Source organism: Myodes glareolus, chromosome 12 (assembly GCF_982192425.1).
Source record: "Myodes glareolus chromosome 12, mMyoGla1.1, whole genome shotgun sequence".
Taxonomy (NCBI): domain Eukaryota; kingdom Metazoa; phylum Chordata; class Mammalia; order Rodentia; family Cricetidae; genus Myodes; species Myodes glareolus.
This window is the reverse complement of record NC_142037.1, coordinates 78,632,115-78,653,264: the sequence shown is the minus strand read 5'-3', so window position 1 is coordinate 78,653,264 and position 21,150 is coordinate 78,632,115. Positions and strand designations below refer to the sequence as shown.

The 21,150-nt window shown below is 38.1% G+C and overlaps 1 protein-coding gene across 2 annotated transcripts in view; it reads right to left on the bottom strand.

Annotated features, from left to right (window-relative positions):
- The window catches only part of Gpc6 (glypican 6), a 1,010,052-nt gene that overhangs the window by 516,660 nt on the left and 472,242 nt on the right, over positions 1-21,150 (bottom strand). For both annotated transcript variants that reach the window (XM_087912307.1, XM_048421923.3), the window contains exon 3: positions 2,428-2,819. In XM_087912307.1, coding sequence (XP_087768433.1) covers positions 2,428-2,819 — 392 coding nt within the window. The remainder of the gene's footprint in view (positions 1-2,427; positions 2,820-21,150) is intronic.

Genomic DNA, 21,150 nt, shown 5'->3' with positions numbered 1-21,150 from the left:
CTCAACTTTTGAACTTCCCTTGAATTCTCAAAACTTCTGTCACCAAATCTAAGACTCTCTATTAGCAGAATATGTGGACACTTCTGCTTTGTAGAGGCTGACCATCAAATTTAGTTCTTTCTTCTCCTCTCAGGATATTTAACCTTTGTAATACCTTGTGCATACCTTGGTATGCACAGTAGTTAGAAGGCCATCATTGAGCTAACAGCTGTCTTTCTAATTTATTACAGATTTTCTGGAAATTATAACAAGGAAGTAAAAATCTGAAAATCTGTGAGTTACAAATTACTTCATAAAAGTAATCACTCAGCTTCTTTGAACATGGATCTCTAACTCTTTTATCTACCCGACTGCTGTCTATCTTCCCACCTGCATACCTACACACCATCTCATATTTTTAGTCCCCATACTCAGAGACCAAATGCCATTGAGGGCTTTATGTTTGGGATGGTTAGGACTAATGGACCCCAGCTCAGTTAGGCCAAGATCTGTATAGAATAGCTAACGTTTTCCATTATAAGACCCACAAACTATACCCCAAACCTCGGGAGCTGGTGCTTATAGAAAGAAAGAAACTGGTTTTGTATAACACAAGCCTCATGAATTCTTGAAAACTCTGAAGGACACATTCTACTCATGGTTGGTTCCTGATGTCCTTCATCATAATAGAAACTGACAGGCAGGTACCCAAGAGTACATCTCCCTGTGAAAGACATGGAAGAAATCCTGGGCCGTTATTAATGCTGTCCTCTGGGAAAAAGGTAAAAACCGTCATTAGACTACATTTCATTTTGGCTCCTTAGATATTCTACAGGAAAATGTACACATTCCTGTCTTCTTGGAATCTTCTAAGGTCATACTATGTAAGCCAAATGTTTCTCACATTCGTGAAATGGACTCAACACCACCAACATTTCATCCTCCTGCCACGGTGAAGGCCTCCCACTTAAAGCCTCTGTGACTGCATTTTAATTTAACTTATCGAACTATAATTTCATTATTTTTATGTCCTACAGAAAGATATATCTTGGCCATAGCACACAGGACACACCTTCCCTTCCTGCACTTGCTATATTTTCCACATCATCCCTACAGAATCACACATTGTCTTGGAATTCCACTTGGCTGCTTTCTTATTAAACCACTTTTGAGGAACTTGTTCCTTTGATAGGTCAGATATAGTTGATGTACAATGAAAAAATACCACATTAGCTATCTTTGCTATATGATCTTTATATCATTTCATTCATTACGATTATTGCTTTAAAAGCCCTTTAAAAATGCTTTCATAAGCTGTAACATTTTAGAAACTGATACTTTATGAAAATGGACTGCTAGGAATTTTATAAGTCATGCCACAGAGAGATATCTTTAAGAGTGTGGACGACGCTGTCTTTATGCCAAGATGTAAATAATGAGATAAAAAGGAAGAACAAAAAAGAAATATTACAGGGTAGTACGAATAAGGGAAAAAAAGAAAAAGAGAAGAAAAAGAAAAAAAAAACAATTCTGAGACTCTTGGGCACAGACCTGCAATAAAAAATACTGTTTGGCAATAATCTCTGTACAAATATGACCTTCTTTAAGAGAGATAATACCAGGCTCCTTTTATATATTGTTTTCCCTCGACTTCTTATATAAATCATCTTTTAGATTATTTGTAGGGCTGACCTCATAAATGGGCAGGCCCACCTCCTAAGAGCAGTTAAATGTCAAGGCCGAGCTTAAACAGAAGCAGATATGCTCCGTGCAGGAAATGTTCCACGCTGAAAGCCGGTGGCCCAGAATGATCTCTTGCATTGAAGGTTTACAGACATTATCCTCAAGGCCCCGAAGTGGATTAGTGATTCATCCTTCTCATAAGACCAACACAACACACAGCATGGAATTACCAAGATAAAGGATGACCCAAGGGACTAGCCTTCAGAACCTACCCTTTGTATCCATTGGAACCCCCACCTCCACCCCATGGGCTATTGCTTCCACAGGTGCCAGGCAAGGCTCCACTCTCACCAATGAGGCGCTGGGCCACTCTCATAAAGAAGAGATGCCAGGTGCCCCTGCCCGGTTTGTACTTTCAGCTCCTTTGGAGAGCGCTTTCATTCGCTGGAGTATCAGAACCTGAGTGGACCGCCAATGGGCAGTTATCCCCCAATTTCACGTGGTGACGCTAGGTGCAAGCCACCCTGTTTGAACTGTATTCGCCATGAAAACTCTGCTACAGAGCTGATAAATATTTGCATTAGTAGCCAAACCATAAGAAACTGCTTAAATGCTTTTTCTTGTACAAAGAAAAAACCTTGGACATGCACCTAATGTCTTTAAGAGCACAGACCATCTGGAATTAGAATTTTTGCTGCAATTTCTTTTATAAACCTTATTTTTTTAAGAAAAAAAAGGAAGACCAACTGTAACGCCCTCAGTTACCTTGGAAACTCGGTTGGCAACTTCTCTGCCCACTGTCAGGCCCTGGACGAAGGTGCGAGCCGCAATGAAAGCGCGCGTGACCTGAATCTTCAGTTTCCGTGGCACATCTCCGAAGGGCTTCAGCTGGTCCGTGTACTTGCTCACGCATTCCAGGTAGTCCTCGCTGAAGTGATACTGGGGGTTTATCAGCTGGAACATCCGCTCCAGGAGCCGAGCCCAGAAGTCATTGAGCATCTCCTCCAGGTTGACATTACCCCCTGTGTAGTATCTTTTCAGCTCAGTGAAGAGGTCCTGAAATACCTCCGAATTCTGCATGTACAGCATGCCGTAGGTCCGGACGAACATGTCATTTAGGGACTTCTCTGCATTCTCCAGCAGCTCCCGGAAAAATTCTAGACAGCAAATAAGAAAACAGCCATAAATGAATAATCTATGGAAAGCCCAATATGACTATTTACCTTAATAACTTAGTTTTCTCTCTTTCTTTCTTTCTTTCTTTCTTTCTTTCTTTTTTCTTCTTTTCTTTCTTTCTTTGGTGAGGTTGAGACTCGAACCTAGGACCTTACACACGCAAGAAAAGTTCTCGGCCACTGAGCTATATTCTTGCACAACATGAGCACATTTAATGTGCAGCTATACAGGATAACAATCCTATGGTTAAGCTATCAATGGACTATTAAGGAGCAACAAGACTCTGCTTACAACTGTTATTTTTTAGTACTCAACAAAATCAGAAAGCCCCATGATTTCAGTTTCAAACATATCAGTGAATTTTAGATGAGCAATTGATGCCTTTCTAATTATGGCTCAATTATTCTTCCAAGTATTATTAAATTTAAGAACATATAATGACTTGACAGAAGTTCATCAAAATAGACTGTGGATATAATGGGCAAAGGTTCATCATTAATGTAACAATAAACACATATCGATAAACACATTTTCTCTGCTTTTTTACAAATGGGTGTCAGCATAGATTGTAAATCACTTAAATTGCTTATATTGGGAAAAGGAAATTAATTAATGTAATTAATTAATTACATTAATTAAGATTGATGTTATTATCAAGTCATCAAGCAACCCCATCACATAAAGATAAAGCTATAAAGGAAATCACTAAAATGCCTATATGAATAAGGAAATCATGGGACTATTATAAATATAAGTCATCATTTAATAGAATTCAAGCATAATACTGACAGCTGGCCTTTCTGACTTGGAGTATTTTAGAGAAAAACGTTTATCAACAAAGGAGTTCTTCCTTCCCACATGTGGGTGTTTCTAAATTTCCTGGTGCACTAAGATGGAGACTAAAGCCAGGGGACTCAGGCAGCCTCAATGGTCGTCCTTAGTCCTGGCAGGAGATGCATGGGCATAGACGGCATTCTCCAAACGAGAGCCTAGGAAAGCGGGGTCAAGGTTTGTGTCCCATTTTCAGAGTGTGAACTGGTGAGAAAGGGCTGAGAGAAGATCCTTCTGTACTTGGAAGCTATGCCCTCCCGCCTAGGTGCAGGGAGATTTCAAAAGCTCTAAGTAGAAAGTGGAAAACAAGCCCCCCTTTGTGAGCCCTGGGCACTTCTTTCCCAAACAGAGAAGGGAAAGTTGGTAAACCCTCCTCTGCAGGGTCTAGAAACTAAGTTGGCTTTCCTGAGAATTTGAGCCTAGAACTTCCATTCAGATTCATACGGAATTAAACACCTTCTAGATAATTAATTGGCTTCCCTAGTGATCATAACTATTTTATGCTGTTTTCAAACAAGGCCAAGGCAACAGAGTTTATGGAGAACTCTGTTGAGTTGTCATTCTTGGAGACAGAATACCTTTCTATTTTTGTATTGTTATTTTTATTTTAATAAAAGCTTACTGTGTACAAATTTTGCATAAACGGGAAACTAGTTCCAGGCTATGGACACTGGCTAAGCCTAGTTGCAATAGGAGCTTTTAAGGATTTTAAATAAGTTTAAGGATTTTAATAAAGAATTAAATAGTTGCACCAGTTTATAACATATTTTCCCATAGTTTTTATTTCTGTACATTACTTCTCTTGAATAGAGAAACTCTGTTCATCACAGATGTGTCAAAATTTAAGACTTTATCTACTCTCCATGACTAACAGAATCTGTGCAATTTTTCTTCAAACCAGAAAATGTATTTTTATATTCCGAAAAAGTAAAGCTACTTTACACACTGTTAAACCTTTGTGACGAGGAAGAAGATGGAAGTATTAATATTTCTGATTTGATCAGGATGAATTAGATGTATGTATAAAATATATCACACCCACAAATATATATAATGGTGTGTTAATAAAAAATTTAAAGTGTTTAAGGATAAGGAAATAGAAGCTACTCTGATTTAATGATTATCCACTATAAACAGGTACCAAAGTATCACAGTACCGATAAATTTCTACAATTGAAATCACAGCTAAGAAAACATAAGCTGAAAGATATAAACATTTAATCTTCGGGATACAGTAAAGTCAGTGAGTACTGAAGCAGATGACTGTGTACTGGGCATGCCAGTGTGACTACAACTTTATGAGGTCAAGTGCCTTCAAAAACCTTTACATAAATAGCAGTTAGTTGGCCCTAAAATGGAGCAATAACGCTATTAATATTTAATATCCAAGTATAAAAATATCTTAAGTAAAATCTTTAATCTTAGTACCAAGAAAAAAGGGAACTTGGGTGTTCTGACCCAGGAGGATGGTGACTGGTGTTAGAGATTGTGAAAGAAGACAGAAAACAATGCGAAAATCACTGAATGGAAAAATACAATTATGAAGAGACTGGAAAGTACCTTCTAATCATGAGCTCTGAACAGCCTATTCATTCATCTTTTTTTTGAGGTCAATTATTCCATTGCACTCTGGAATTAAAGCTTAATTTATTGTACACAGAGTACAGCCTTCTGCAAAGACTAGTTAGTAATCAAGAGCCTGGTGTAGATTTACAAAGGAGAGAAACATTGCATTAGACAGACAACAGACAGACAGACAGACGAATAATGTTGGATCATCCCACGGGACCTCTGTCTTCACCAACTATGGCATAGTATTTATCTCCAGAGACAAAATTACATTTTCCTATTACCAATTGATATCTCTTCTAACAAAGGAATTCTGATATACTGGACACAATCCCATTTGGATTTGAATGGCTAGAAAGGATGGCCTGATTTTTCCATCTTATTCTTTCTTTTGTCTAAATTAGTACTCTTGGTTGAGTATAGAGAATAGAATATTATAATTAACCCATCTTCACGAAGAAACATTCTATTAGGCCAAGCATGGTGGTATATATCAGCATTTGAGAAGTTTAGGAAAAAATCTCAGGAGTTCAAGGCGAGTCTGGGCTACTAAATAATATGCTTATCAAATAAAACAAAAATAGAAACAGAGGGAAGAGAACAGTCATTAAATACTATGGTAATGTTTTGTCTAAGGGTGTGCCATTATCTAAAATGTTTGCTAGTAAGGAAGCAAAACTAATGTCCGCCAACACAGCATGCACACCTCATGATCTCCAGGCCTAAACATGTCTGCCTTATGAAGGGTGACTCTTTGAACTAGGGACTACATGCTTGGATGATACTTCTCAGAAAACCAAAAGGAACTGAGATTTAGAAGACAATTATCTCATCCATTTTGCTGATGAAATATCATGCCCTAACATATCCAAGAGAATAAATTCAGGAGAAATCAAAAAAAAAAAAGGCAATCTCAGCGTAACCCTTTTGTTTAATAGGAAAGGGCAAAGTTCACATCTGAGAAAGCCTTCAGTCAACAAAATTCTCATCTATGAGATACAGCTCGGCTGAACAAAATGCTATTTGATTTTCTCCTTTCTTTCCTAATCACAAAATGTACATCAAAGGTAGCTGCTCAGGGTTCAGGGAGGCTTCAGGGTATACGAAAGAACTGTCCCGGGCAGCAGTAGCCTTGGGAAGATTCTCTTCATCTAGAGCAGATATTTCTGTGCAAACATTTGCAAGCTGGACGGCAGGCCGCCATGACAGAGAGCCGTTGTGTAGATAAAACCTGCCACACTTCCAAAAGCAAGGGCATAAAAATGCTGACTACTGCTTGAGAGTCCTCATCAGGGGCAAACCATCCATGCCAGGTGCCAAGAGATGCCCAAAGTACATCTCAGAAAAGTTTCAAATGATGTATCCTCGTGACATCACTTCCTTTCTACTTTTATCTTTCATTCTGTGTTTATTCTTTGTTGTTGTTGTTGTTTAGTTTTGGGTTTATGAGATTGGATCACAGATAGCGCTGCTTAGCCTCAAACTCCCAATAGTTTTTACTGGCACCTTGGGTGCTAGATTACAAACGTGTACCTTTAAACCTGACTCCTTATATTTACGGAAAGCTTGTGCAATGGGGATGATTCAGGGCCAGCAAGATGATTCACCAGGTATAGGAACCTGGGGCACTAAGCCTGATGACCTGACCGTGATTTCCAGGATCTACCTAGTGGAAGGAGACATGTGCCTTGGTATACACACATTTGCAATCCTATACACACACACACACACACACACACACACACACACACACACACACACACACACACAATAAAAACATCCAACACAAACACACACACACACAAAATAATGAATAACGCAATGTTTTTGGATGATGGTATAAATCTACAAAATTGTATCACTGAGAAAGCGGATACCGTGTGGTTCCTGACAGTTGTAGCTGCCAGATTCCCAATTCCAGGCTTGCAGGGGGAGTCTCACCCCGTACTTTTCCCTTCATCTCATTTTTTCCCACTCCCTCCCCTTAAAATCATGGTAAGTCAGACTTCAGCTATGGAATGGTTTGGATGAGGAACATCTTTGAGAACAGAATGTGTCTAGAAGTATGACCAATAAAGGCCAGGATTCACAGACACACTACACAGTCCCCACCTACTTTGTCCACGGCTTTTTCAAGTTTGACTGAATAGAAATGTCTTTCTTACTTCACAGCTGCCCTGACGTTTTCAGCACATTTCTTTTTCTTCAAAAAAAAAATTTCGTTTTTACACTATACCCTGATATTTCCATCAGGAAAATGTTGTTTTAATTGGTTGCATTAATGTAGGAAAACCCATAATGCCATTTATTTTCATCTGTGGTCTCCAAACAAACAAACAATAAGCACTCTTCTGAGATGGCCAGTGGCCTTCCGCTGAACAGGGGCTGTGATCTTATAAGCAGGTAATGGCACAGATTGTTGTTGCGTCAGACTTGAAGATGGCATGGGGTCGCCCATGGCACAGCATTACCTGGTCGGATTCTGCTCGGCTACTGCAGGTGTCTCGGGGGCAGCAGTGTTCAATCAATTCTTCCCTGGGCACCATAGGATGTAATTAGCATTCTGGCCTTCTACCTACTAGATGCCAGCAGCGTGGCCTTCACTCAGAATGACAAGAATAATGGCTACAGTATCTTCTGGGGGTACAATCCCTCTGCCCAGCTGACCATTCCCTGCTTGGGCAAAGCACAATTCAATACATTGCCATCCTGAAGGCTTTCTTTCTTTCAATCATGAGGCACATTTTAAATGAAAAGAAACATAATAGAGGTTATTTTCAGACTAAGATCCCTAGAGGCTAATGTTTTATTTCTGTATAAGGTGCCTGTTATGTAGAATCTCAAATAGAGATGAACATACATGAATGGATGTAAATAGAAAACTTGTATCTCAGTGAAATACAACCTGGATCCAAGTTCTGAGTGTGTGTGTGTGTGTGTGTGTGTGTGTGTGTGTGTGTGTGAGAGAGAGAGAGAGAGAGAGAGAGAGAGAGAGAGACAGAGACAGAGACAGAGAGAGAGAGAGACAGAGAGAGAGAAAGAGGGAGAGAGAGAGAGAACCATATTTTGGGGATACTACTGATTTACTCTCCTATAATCCTCCAAATGCAAACATATAATCATTCAGATCATGCCATGTTCCAATTTACAGGCATCTGCACATAACCCACATGGTGGCTTCTGTTCTATTGTGGGCGATATTGGTTATCAATACAGTCATGATTACACTATCACACCCTGATGTCTTCCCCAATGCCCACCAGCATCCCTAAGGCATTCTTTGTCTGCCCACGTGTGAAGTCCCAGTATGCTGCCTCGGTGTGAACTCCCAAACTGCTCTGCAGCCTCATGTGTGACAGTCTGGCCCAGAGAGAATCTCTTCCATTCAGTGGAAAACGTCCTGTACTGAGAAAACTCACTTTGGAGTTCTGATTTCATATTGGTGTTTTAAATAAATATGAGCCTGTCACTCTTAGTTCTTAACAAGAAATTTAGAAAGACAAGCATGTGAGAGAAAAGAAGGAATATCTATTTTGAATTGATAGTCTGCCAAATCATCTCAGAGATTTTTCTTAAATATCAATCATATTTTATATAAAATGTAGACCTTCAGAATTCATTTTCAGAATTATGGGGTTGAAATTATAAAGAAGAGAGAAATTAGAATATATAATTTTTTAGAGAAAATGTTGTATGAATTTCAATTTATTCCTGATCTGCTACTCCTGTATCTCCAAACTCACATTTCCTATTACTCTGTATATGTTTATTCCTATATATTTACAAAATATATTAATTATATCAAGGATCATACCTTAGATTTTTTTAGGACTTAACTGAGGCCTAGTTGATTTCAAAGCGATAGAATCCAGTATCAAACACCTCTGTTTGAAGGATTATTATAACCACATTTCTGTCCCTTAAGTGAGTACCAACCTATTTCTCACGGGACACTCTTTAAAACCGAAACAATATAGAAAAATACATGTATTGACTATTCTATCTCACTGTTACCAGTTAGCAGAAAAATACACATATCAAAATTTAACTTAAGATTAAAAAATGGCTTGGGTCAGTAAATGAGGAACATCATAAGACACAGGACCTGGGAAGCGGTGCTACCTTCAGTAGGTATACAGTTCGGCCCCTACGTTTTTTGCATACACCTTATGTAAATCAGACAGGAGCTTAGCATCCCTAAGGGAGTGGATGCAACCATGATTAAGTTCAAATTGCAAGATGTGTTTGAAAGCTGTGGAATCATTACAAAATGATTCATGGTTGTGTGATTTCTGCCTCTATTATTAATTAGTGGATATAGGCAATTGGGACTGGGTACCATGCTCAAATCTCTAGGCTCCTATTTTCCTCAAACAGGTTGCATTAGTGAGAGCAGAGAATAAACCATAAAACATAAGGTTTTTGCTATAGTACAAAACAGTGACTGACTTAACAATGGATGATAAACTATCTAACCAAAACGTGTCTTATTTTATGATAGAGGTGAACATACATCATTTTATAACAGCGCACACATATTATCAATAAGACACTCAGAGGGTATATTTGCATATTCCTTGTAAGTTACCTATAAATCATATATTCATACTAGAATGAAATCTCACTTGAGTCCTGTGACACCGTGCTAATACTGCTTAATGTCAGTTTTAACATTTATGTAAGGGAAATGTGATAGCTTTTGATTAATGGTTACATATATTGTTTGCACCGACTAAACAGATTCGCAAGGATGAGGTCCTGACTCTGCTAAACGTCTCAATGCCAAAACCAAGGCACATAAGGAAGCAAGGACACTGTGATCCGAGTTCATCTGTGGTAACAGGCAGCTGAACAGCACAAAAAGAATACACGCACTTCCGTCACCAAACTGAATTTCTAATGACGGATTTTTATGAATAGTTCTGATGACGGATGATGGGAATCACCAGGGCTTTGGAACTTAGGAAGATCATTGTCCTAACTCAGCCTCTCCTGATATTTGGCATTTCCATAAAGGTGGCCAGCTTGACCTTAGACATCCTAAGTCCCTGGAGATGCAATGGCCATATTACACCAGTGCTTATTGAGCCTGGCTAGCAGAGACTGTGCTCGCCGCCGACACAACTGGAAGCCCAGCCAGCTGAGCCCTCCTCCCTAGCCTACTACTTAGTGATGTGAACACATGCAAACCCGCAAATGTCCTCCAGGCCACACATTGGCAATTAGTTCAGTTCCCAGTCAGGGACCCAGGAACAAGAAACAGATTCTAGGCTTTTCAATGTGTGTAAAAGCAAGCAGAAAACCACCAATTATAAAGGACACGCAACAGAGAACTTATACGATACCAAACGTACTTAGCATCTAGTACACGCCAGAAATGTTTTACTGGTCTCTGGGACAAGGGGAAATAAATCTTCACTTGAATGTGTGAATTATAAATTCAATTAAATAAACAAATTAAACATTTAAATGAAATAAATTAATTAAATAAAGCCTTTTGTAGCTTTAATTCTTATACTCAGAAAGATGGTTTGACCATGAGTTTCTTGACTTTCACGTGAGTGGTAAGAAGATACTTCTCTCTCCTCATATTATTCCCATTGGATGTGTTAAAATGTACTTTGATGATCCGAGCTTCATGCATCCATTGTAATAGTTCCCCCTTAAAAATAGGCCAATTCCAGAAATAAATTCTTGAACCTTTTATTTTTAAGAAATTAGATGATTTTATTGACCTAAAGGCAAGACAACCTTAAATTTTTTTAATATTATCATTTAATAAACCCTATAAAATGTCTTAAGGATATTAAATTAAAGTGTCACTGGGATCTAAATGAGGAGATAAACCAAAGAAGAAAGAGTTGCCCATTCAATTTTGATGCTAGCTTTTAAAAAACTATTTTGATTTTTCCACCTAAAGATATCTGTTTTGTGATTTTTTTTTTAAAGCTTATTTTTGTGGTGGTGTTGGACATCAAATTTAAGGCCTCTGGCATGTTCAGCAAGCATACTAACACTCAGCCACACCTACCAAGATTTCCACACTGTGAGATTCCCTTCAGGATAACTAATGGAAAGAGGAATGTAAACTAGCCTTCAACACTTTGCAAAAACTGTCAAATGCCCTAAAACACAATACAGCTTTCTCTATAACTCGATAATTATTTTCATAAAATTGTAAACACATCAGCCATGAAAATCCCTAAATGCATAATTCAAAATTGCTCTCTATATTAATCTACAAGATTGTTTATCTTTCTTCCAGTGTCTGCTGAGAATTTCTACGAATTAGATGCTAGTGGAGACATTATAGTTCTGAAGAAGTAATGCATTTCAATAAATTAATTTTCAAAAATATAATAAAACATTGAACAATAGTATACTAGTACACTAATTTATTATTAAAAACATCCATTAATGCACAACTAATATTATAATAATGTATACTTAATGCATTACTCAGGTCAACTTAACTCTGCCATTTTATATTTTCTGAATTTATCTAATCTGCTAGACTTTCCCATGAAGACATTTTTAATGATAAATTATCACTTTATAACCATAAGTGTTCATTAAAAACAGTCAATACCATGCACCAAAGTCCCTCAATTTATTACTATTAATGTAAAGTCAGCAGGAAAGTCTTAATGGCAGAAGATTTTTCATAATCAAGTGTATAACACAGCATTTCCCAGAAAATAGTAATACAGGATCATCTGACGAGGGCAAGTGTGGGAAACTGTTAACTAGAATTCAGATTTTGGAAGGTGAAACTTTTTCCATATTCACTGCGCTGTCCCACAGTGGAGGGATAAGTGCTGTATCTAGGTAGCTTATTTTTCCCAAAGACATCTTTAAAGTAAGCAAGACTGATTAGGGCCTCTGTGTTCTCAAGGTGGTCTAGAAAAACTCTTAATTCCCACCATCATGAATTAAATTTGAAATCTTCTGACAGTTTTTGCCAACAGCAAACAACTGTTCTGAGCCTTAGACAGTACTTCTCATCCCACCGGACACAGCAGGGAACCAGAAGACACATTCACAGTTCATTTGCATCTCTATACTCTGGTAGCTTTGTTCGCTGAATACCCCTTAGGTCTTGCCCAGGAGTCTGCTTCATTTCTCCCTTAAAGAAGGCATTAATCACAGCTTTGGATGAATTCTTCACATGCCGAAAGTAGAACTGAGTTAAAGACAACTTAAATTATTTCCTATTTGTTTTCCTCAACTGAAAGAAGCTCCTAAACTTGAAAATGAAGATGGTAGTTATATGTAAAAAGATCCATTATGTAATATTTATTTCGGGGTTCACACACCTAGTTCTTTCCATAGTCACCATTCCTTGTTCACCCAACACTGGAAGAAGAAGAACTTCACCATCAAACCTCCAAGCGTGAGTCATGGGATGCAGAAGCAAGGCCAGTGTTCAGGTCAATCCCTGTGACAGGGAATTGGGATTATGGACATAGGGGACTAATGTTGCTTCGTCTATCACCTTTTCCTTATTATAATTTTGAAATTCTGCTTTTCTTTAAGAACAGTTTTTTTTTTTATGTTTTGAGGAGTAGGTAGATCTGTGGTTATGAACACTTGCTTATTTCAGAGGACCCAAATATAGTTCCCAACACCACTAGATAGCTCACAACTGCCTGTAACTCCAGCTCCAAGGAATCTAATACCTTCTCTGCTCTCCACAGTACTTCCACATATGTGGCATGGACTCAGCAGACACAGACACAAAGATACATACAAAGAAATTCTTAAAAAGATAAAAACGATTGGTTATCCAACACCAAATGTATCAGCTCTGATAATATATACACAGAGGTAACATTGTATAGATTGAACAGGTTATATTTATGTACTTAGAAACACACATATGTTCATATATTTTATATAAAATATGTATATATATAAATATATAAAATATTAAAGAAAAAGAAGTTGTGAATATGAAAGCCAATTGGGTGGGGTCCGTTCCTTTGTTCTCCAAAACTTTGATTTTGATCAATGCATGAAGGACATTGAATGGGCTGAGAAGTGATGGTGAGCACACACACAGACACAGACACACATAGACACATACACACACACATAAACACACACACACACACACACACACACACACACCAAAAACAGACCATGGAAGCCTCACTGTACCAGAAGCCTGAGATGGGTTATGCTAACCTCTTCTCATTTTCATTTATCTCCTGAGAGCAGAACACAACCCAAAGACACCCCCTCCTCCACCGGTTATCAGATGGCAGGGGAATCCAAGACCAAGGGAAGAAAGGTACATGAGGAAGATGAAGAACAGGACTTGACAGTCCCAGTGCTAATCAATGGCCAAGGAAGAAGGAGAATCCATGACTCAGGCTAAGTAGGGCAGCACTTGAGGACATAAAACCAACAATAGAATCTAAAGACTCCGGGGAAGGCTGAGCTGCAGAGGTGCAAGAGCACATGAAGGATTGTATCCAAGTATTTACAGTACATGAAGGATTGTATCCAAGTATTTAGAGCACATGAAGGATTGTATCCAAGTATTTAGAGCACATGAAGGATTGTATCCAAGTATTTTAACTCAAAGCTAAAGTTTTGAGATATTCTCCTGGGTCCATCTGAAACCGCGAGGACTGGGAGGTTGGGACAACGACTGAAGCAAATAAATCACACAGAGACAACGGAAAGAGTTTCCAGAACATTTCTAGTTCCGTTTCCCAAATAAGGTCTCCAACTGATGCCGTGTCTAGATACTAAAACTTTAACATTCTTGACTATATACTAAGCCCAAATTAAAATCTTCCATTCAAATGTTGCGAATCCTGGAGTCCTTGCTCATTTTCTCTATTGAGATTTTGGTGGAACTTTGACTAATTGTAAAGATGTTCTTATAAAAACTTGGCAGCAGTGATACCAAGATAAGATAAAAATCAATGCCTTCCTTTCACCCCTCTTACATATAATTTGAACCGGGTAGAACATAGAGGGAGCAGAGTCCCGAGTCTATTCTGGAATCTTAAACTGTATCAGCAGTGGGCAACCAGACTAATGTGTACATATTTCTTTCTTCAGAGGTGTGTGGCGACCTTTGGATGAATTCATGAACCATAGAGATCCCGACTTATAGCACATAAGAACAACAGATATTATATGTCAGCTAACCAACTGCAAGTAAACTGGCTTAAAATTCTTTAAATTCACTTTGCTAGTAATTTTACAGATTTTTAACAATAATTTTAAAATAAATTTAAAATCACTTCCTTTATTTTTGAGAATATAGTGGAATTACATCATTTCTTCCTCTCTTTTCCAGCTTGGACTCACGTATCATAAACACATGAGTAGAAGCTGCTCGGCCTGTATAGCGCTGCTTCTGTGTACATTTTCAGAGCGGATCATTTGGTAGCAGATGACCTATTGGTGTTTTCTTCCTCAGGAAGACTATCTTCTCACTCTCTTACTAAGTTGCCTGTACGTTGTAGCGAGTTGCAGCTTTATGTTCTTTTGAAGGAAAACATCAAAATCAGATTGGGAAATAAAGGTCTGTGATAAAGAGTTTGTGTAGTGTGTAAGGAGCCCTGGGTTACATGGGCAACACCAAAGGGAAAAATTAAAAACCAGCCAAAACCAAAAACAAACAAACAAAAAAACCCAAACATGATATTCATGTTTCTGTGATAGTTATTCTCCTTATGAAATCAATTTTATCAAAATAAATGATCCTCTTTAAGAATTAATCTGATCAAAATATATTGTATGCAAATATAAAATTGGAAAGACTTAAAAACCTACTAAACTGAGAATAAGAAGGTAATTAATGAGCTCCCAGGCAGTTCTTCAGAACTAAATATATGTATCTTATTTTATTTCATTATGTTTAAGTCAAATTAATTTTAATTTAGTTATATCAATATATGAGTGTACTTCATTGTATATTTCAATTTCTGGGATATATAGATTATAAATAAGAACTATCAAAAAGGAAATTCAATTGAAAAATTAAAACAATCTACTTGAGTTTTTTATTCCCTTTAGTAGATATTTTGCTTGCTATTATTTAAGCACAGCTTATGAAGTATAGAGTAACATGATACCAGTTTAATCTTTCTTTATTGTGTGTTATGAAATGAACTAAGAACTAGTAGCATGATTTTCAAGAAGAAATCGTAACCTGTGTGAAGAATTAAGAAAACTCAGGGAGAAATTATTTAAAAGCCTTGCAAACTTTCCTTTGAAAGTCAGTCTGTTGCTTTGGTTGTTTTGATTTAAATACCCTGACAGGGAAGCTACCCTAGTCATGTGACCCCCTCCATGCCCACTCCCTTCACTTTGGGCTTGCAGATGGTAAATCTTCCTCTTCCAGCCCGAGTCTGCAACAGTTATCACCCAGAGCAGGTGTCTCCTCACACTCCCATCTTGCTCTGATGGATAGAACGCTAACCTTTCACGAGATTAGAGACACAATGTGCTCTGGAGATAATAAAATTCAAATAGGTTTATTTTGAAGGGCAACCCAATCTTGCTTTTGTTCATGGATCAGCTGACAGATCACTTGCCAAAGCAGATTTTGTCTCTTCTCAAGTTGGGTTCTGGTTCAGTGTGCCAAAGACATGAACTTACAGGGAGCCCAGAGTGTGCCATTCCAAAGTAACAGTGGGGAAGGTGATTTCAGTATGTGACACAAAATCTCTACTGGCCAATATTTTAAACTGAATCTGATATGTTCAAGAGGTTCCAGCTGACTGTGTTGAAGATATGCAGGAGTTAGTATAATTATGTGTGTTGGGATCCATAAATATACATTTTAAGAGTATTAAGAAATTTTAAACTCAAATATAGTAATAGACACCTATAACGGCAGCCTGAAGAGAGGAGGAAGAGCATGTGATTAAGGCCAGCCTATGCACCATAGAAAGAACCTCTCTTGAAACAAACTTCAAACCTATATAAATAAAAAAAAAAATGAGACTTTGGTTTGAAATAAAGGACTACTGAAAATCAAACTGAGGAGTTAAAACATGCTTTTAAAATTACTTTGTTGATATTATCTTAAAATTGTTCTAGAAATAAGTCAAAGCATATTAATGACAAGTCAAAATAAGTACTACATAAGGGCGAAGAATCCAGACAAAAATTAACTTTAAGATTGTTTTTTCAATAAGACACAACACATTTTTCCTGTCATTATTTCAAACTTCTTTTATTGCCACTGACAAGCATTTACACATTGCTCAATTTAAATATATCTGTGTGTGTCTGTGTATACATACATACATACACATATACACATATTTGGAAGGGTTTATTATTTATTTATTTATAATTTTCATGACAGTATTTCTCAGTGTTGCTCTGCCTGTCCTAGAACTCCCTCTGTAGATCAGGCTGGTCTTCAACTCCGCCACCTGCGTCTACTTCCCAATTGCTCAGATTAAAGGCCTGAGCACGCCTGGTTCAGATGGGAACAAATACATACCGTGGTCTGACATTACAAAGAGAGAGTCTTGAAACTCAGAGATCTATATGGATGTCTCTATCAGAGCTCAGGAAACCCTGAGCAAAGTGGCAGAAAGAGTATAGGGGTCAGAGGAGATGGAGGACAACGGGAGAACACGGCCCTCTAAATCAGCCAATCAGCTCATGCCAACAATGAGGAATCATATCCCAGTGAATGTGATATTGACAACACATTCATATTCTTACCCTACAACTATCTTAGAGTGTCTATTGCAGCATTGAAACTCTGTGACCCATAATAGCAAGTTGGGGAGAAAGGGTTTATTTGGCTTACACTTCCACATTGCTGTTTGTCACCAAAGGGTGTCAGAACAAAAAACGCAAACAGGCAGGAACATGGAGGCAGGAGCGGATGCAGACGCTTTGGAGGGCTGCAGTTTACTAACTTCTTTAGTTTGCATTCTTATAGAACCCTGTAACACCAACCCAAGGATGGAACCACCCAGAATGGGCTGGGCACTCCTGCATCAATAGCTAATTAAGAAAATACCTTACAGCTGGATCTTATAGAGGCATTTTTCTCAATTAAGCACCCCTCCTTTCAGATGACTCTAGTTTGTGTAGAAAGTGGACATTAAAACTAACCATCATAACTTTTGTTGAATTTCACACATGTATAATGTTTCATCAATTCAGTATGAAGTTCCTTGTCTTACGCTTAAGGTTTAAAGTATTTTACACTTTTATAAAATGAAGTTAAATGTGTATATAACATATAAATATATTTAATCAAATAAAATTCAAAACTAAATATTATCTCATTAAAAGAAAAGTTGTTAATTTTTTTTATTTTGTACAAGATCTCACTGTGTAGACCAGGCTGTCTTAGATCAGGTTAGCCTCAAATGCACTGAGGCCTGTTTGCCACTTCCTCTTGTATCATCTTGCCCAGTCCTTTAATGTTTTACTAAATATCTTAGAAACTCAACAAATATGTATAAATGAATCATAATCATTTGTCTTTGCTATGTTTTGCTAATTAGAAAAGGTGTCTGAAATAAAACTACTGCAAACAACTATCTCTCAGATTAAATATTCAGTGAGAAAATTTTGCTCCTTTTTCTTCAACAATGCAGCTAAAGCCACATTCAAAACAAATTATTATTGAAAGTCAGTCGGGGACCATATTCTCCAGGCTTAACCTACACAGAAATCAAACAGAGTTGCAAAATGTTAGATTAATTTAAAGGTGTTTACTTTTAAAATATATTAGAAGCACTAGTATGTATTTAATTAATAACATTGATATTGAGTGTGATTATCTATTATTTAAAATAAGATTCACCAAGCTACATCTTCTCTATGTAGAGGAAACTTCATCTAATATAGGACATTGCATTTTCTAAAGTATCAAAGAAATGGACACCATAGTTGATTATTGATGTATGATTAGACATGTCATAACAGTGGAAGAGCGAATGACCTGATAATAGTTCCTCTTAATTTTCACTTAGCCAGGGATAGAGAGGTCTGCACATGGCAGCTACTCTAGTTTATCTCGTGAAGAACGGAAATGACAGGATTGTCCTAGCAGGGTTTGTGAAGGTTATATTACGTACATGGTCAGGGAGTGCCAGGCATATGGTCAGTAGAACATGTTTACAGCTATAACCACTACCCTCTCCAAGGAGAGCGCACTTGCAGTAGGACAGGATCAGTTTCCACTATTCATTGACAATCTGGCTTGGGGATGCAAGAGACAAAGACCACATTTCTCAGGACTCCAGGTGAATGAGGTCTCATGCATGATCGTTATTGACTCAAAAATGTCCTGGGGGTCAAAACTAGATGAAATCATTCACTCCGTTATCACTTATTGAACAGACAACTTGCAGCAAATTTTCAGTGGAGCATAATCTAATAAAAGATAAGCAAAATATATGGAAACCTGTTTTCTCCCAAGGTGATCAATTCCACTCTCCTTCTAGGTGAACACCTGGGAAGCTCTAAAATCTCTCTGTTCTGAGTCTTTCAGCAACCGAGACATCAGTACAATGTTGCTACATTGTGTGCACCAATTCCTTTACCCCTATCTTAGGTAGATGTTATTATTGACATAAACACTGTTATTGACGAACAGTGTTTTTGTTGCCATAAGCAGTCTTATTATTGGCATAAGCAGAGTTATTATTGACATAAGCAATAACTGAGACATCAGTAGAATATCACTACATTGCATGCACCAATGTCTTTACTCTGAGATTAGGTAAATGTTATTAATGACATAAGCAGTGTTACTATTGACATGCGCAGTGACCGAGACATCAGTACAATGTTGCTACATTACATGCACCAATGTCTTTACCCCAAGATTAAGTAGATGTTCTTATTGACATCGGTAGATACCAGGGTCAGTTCAGATGTCTTTCTTTCCCTTGCAATAGAAAGTATAGCTTGGGGGAGAGATGCTGGGCACATAGTTAACAGTCATAACCACAAAAATGTATTCATTTATTAGTTCGTTTTATATGCTAACTGAATTTCTTCTCCCTCCTCTCCTCTAGTCCCTAGTTGCCAGACCTCCCTACATTCCCTCCCTACCCATCCCTTTTCTCTTTCTCTTCAGAAAAGGACAGGTCTCTTATAGATATCAACCCACATTGGCAAATCAAGCAGAAGTAAGACTAGGCACCTCTCTCCTACTAAAGCCAGATGAGGCATCTGGGTAGGAGGAAAGGGTCCCAAAAGCAGGCAAAGGAGTCAGAGACACCCCTGCTTCCACTATTAAGAGTGCCATGCCACACAATGGCAACCCATGCGCAGAGGGCCTAGGTCAGTCCATGAAGTCTCCCTAGGGGGCAGTTCAGTTTCTGTGAGGTGTAATGAGCCCAGGTTGGTTGATTATGTGGATTTTTTTGTAGTGACCTTGACCCAATCATACACACAAAAATTATCTTAACATCTTACAGTTATCAGACTTAGTGGGCTTATTTTCTTATCTTTAAAAAAAATATCACTCAGAAACTCATTTGCAAATAATTTAGGTCACCTTTATATCTTATTGAAAATCACTTTGGTTTCTAAAGCTTCTTTGTGGAATTCTGTTAGAGATCCTGCAACAACACTAACTATGCTTCCATTCTCAAGAATGTGTTCTTCTTGTTATCACAAAATTCTTTTTTGAAAAGATAATTGAGATTCACAATCAAAGGAATGGGAACCTTGCAAATAGCCACAAATTGGTTCTTATACCATTGACTGGCTAACACCAAGTGCGTTTTCTTAGTCAGCTCAATATCCGTCTGATTATTATTCCACCCACAGGACTTTTTACACGTTTGTCGATGACCATTCCATGTGAAAAAGCACTGATAATTATGCCAAGGTCAGAGTGGCCTATAATCAGTGGATTCTTCCAGTCTACAGGATCAGTCACAGTCAGAGTGGGAAATCGGTTTTGCTTGGGATGACTTGCTCATGCCCAAGCTGCCTAGAGCTTTGTTACACCCCGAGAGCTTGCAAATTGATTGCAGGATAAATTGCACCCGACTCTTTTCAAGAATGGACCTTAACCTTACAAGTAATTAATTCCCAGGCATTTACTACACTATCCTGCCACACAGACTTCCGCAGTGGCTGTCCTTTCCCTAGCTGTCTGGATCTGTGCCCACCTGCCATAAATCTGAAAACTCGCTTAAATGAATACAAGGTAATTTGATGTTGCATTTGATTTGGTTTTAGAGGCTACACAGTTGTTGACTTCAAAGTCAAATGTGTAAATCTTCACTGTTGAGGAAAGAGAAGGATTTCTGCCGAGCTGGTTTGACGATGGCCACACAGTGAAGTTCAGATATGTGAAAACAGGTAGAACTCGACAAGTGGGTTATTTACCATACCCTTCTTTCATAAAAAAGCCATTCTATTATAAGTGCTTCTATTAGGGAGGGTGTGCACACGTGTGCTCCTGTGTGTAGGTACCTGAAGCAGTCAAAAAAGGTAGGTCACCCTGGATCTGTGATTCTAGGCAAGTGTGAGTTACCTCAAGTGGGCGTCACCGGGAAGAGCTGGATTCGCTGGAGCCACCGAGCCCTCTATGCAGTCCCAGTTACAGTCTTCTCATCAAAACCACAAATCATACAATGTATGTAAAAATAAGAGGAGCATGGAGGTCCATCTCGCCAGTGTTATCTGCCCTTCTACGAGGTTTGTGTAGATCTACAGGTCGGCCAGCACTTCTCCTTCTGTCACAGCAAAATGCTCCTTGATGTGCAAAATGCTTGAATTTGGATATTAAACTTGAATTTCTTTGGTTTCTAAGAATTTGAATTAGAGCTGTCACTTTTCTTCAGGGTTTTGTTTCATGGTTTGGGTAAAGAATATGCCCTTAAAGATACCATAGTAAAAATTTGTCATCTAGTCTAGCTCTTGCACAAGAAGTACAATCTCTTACTG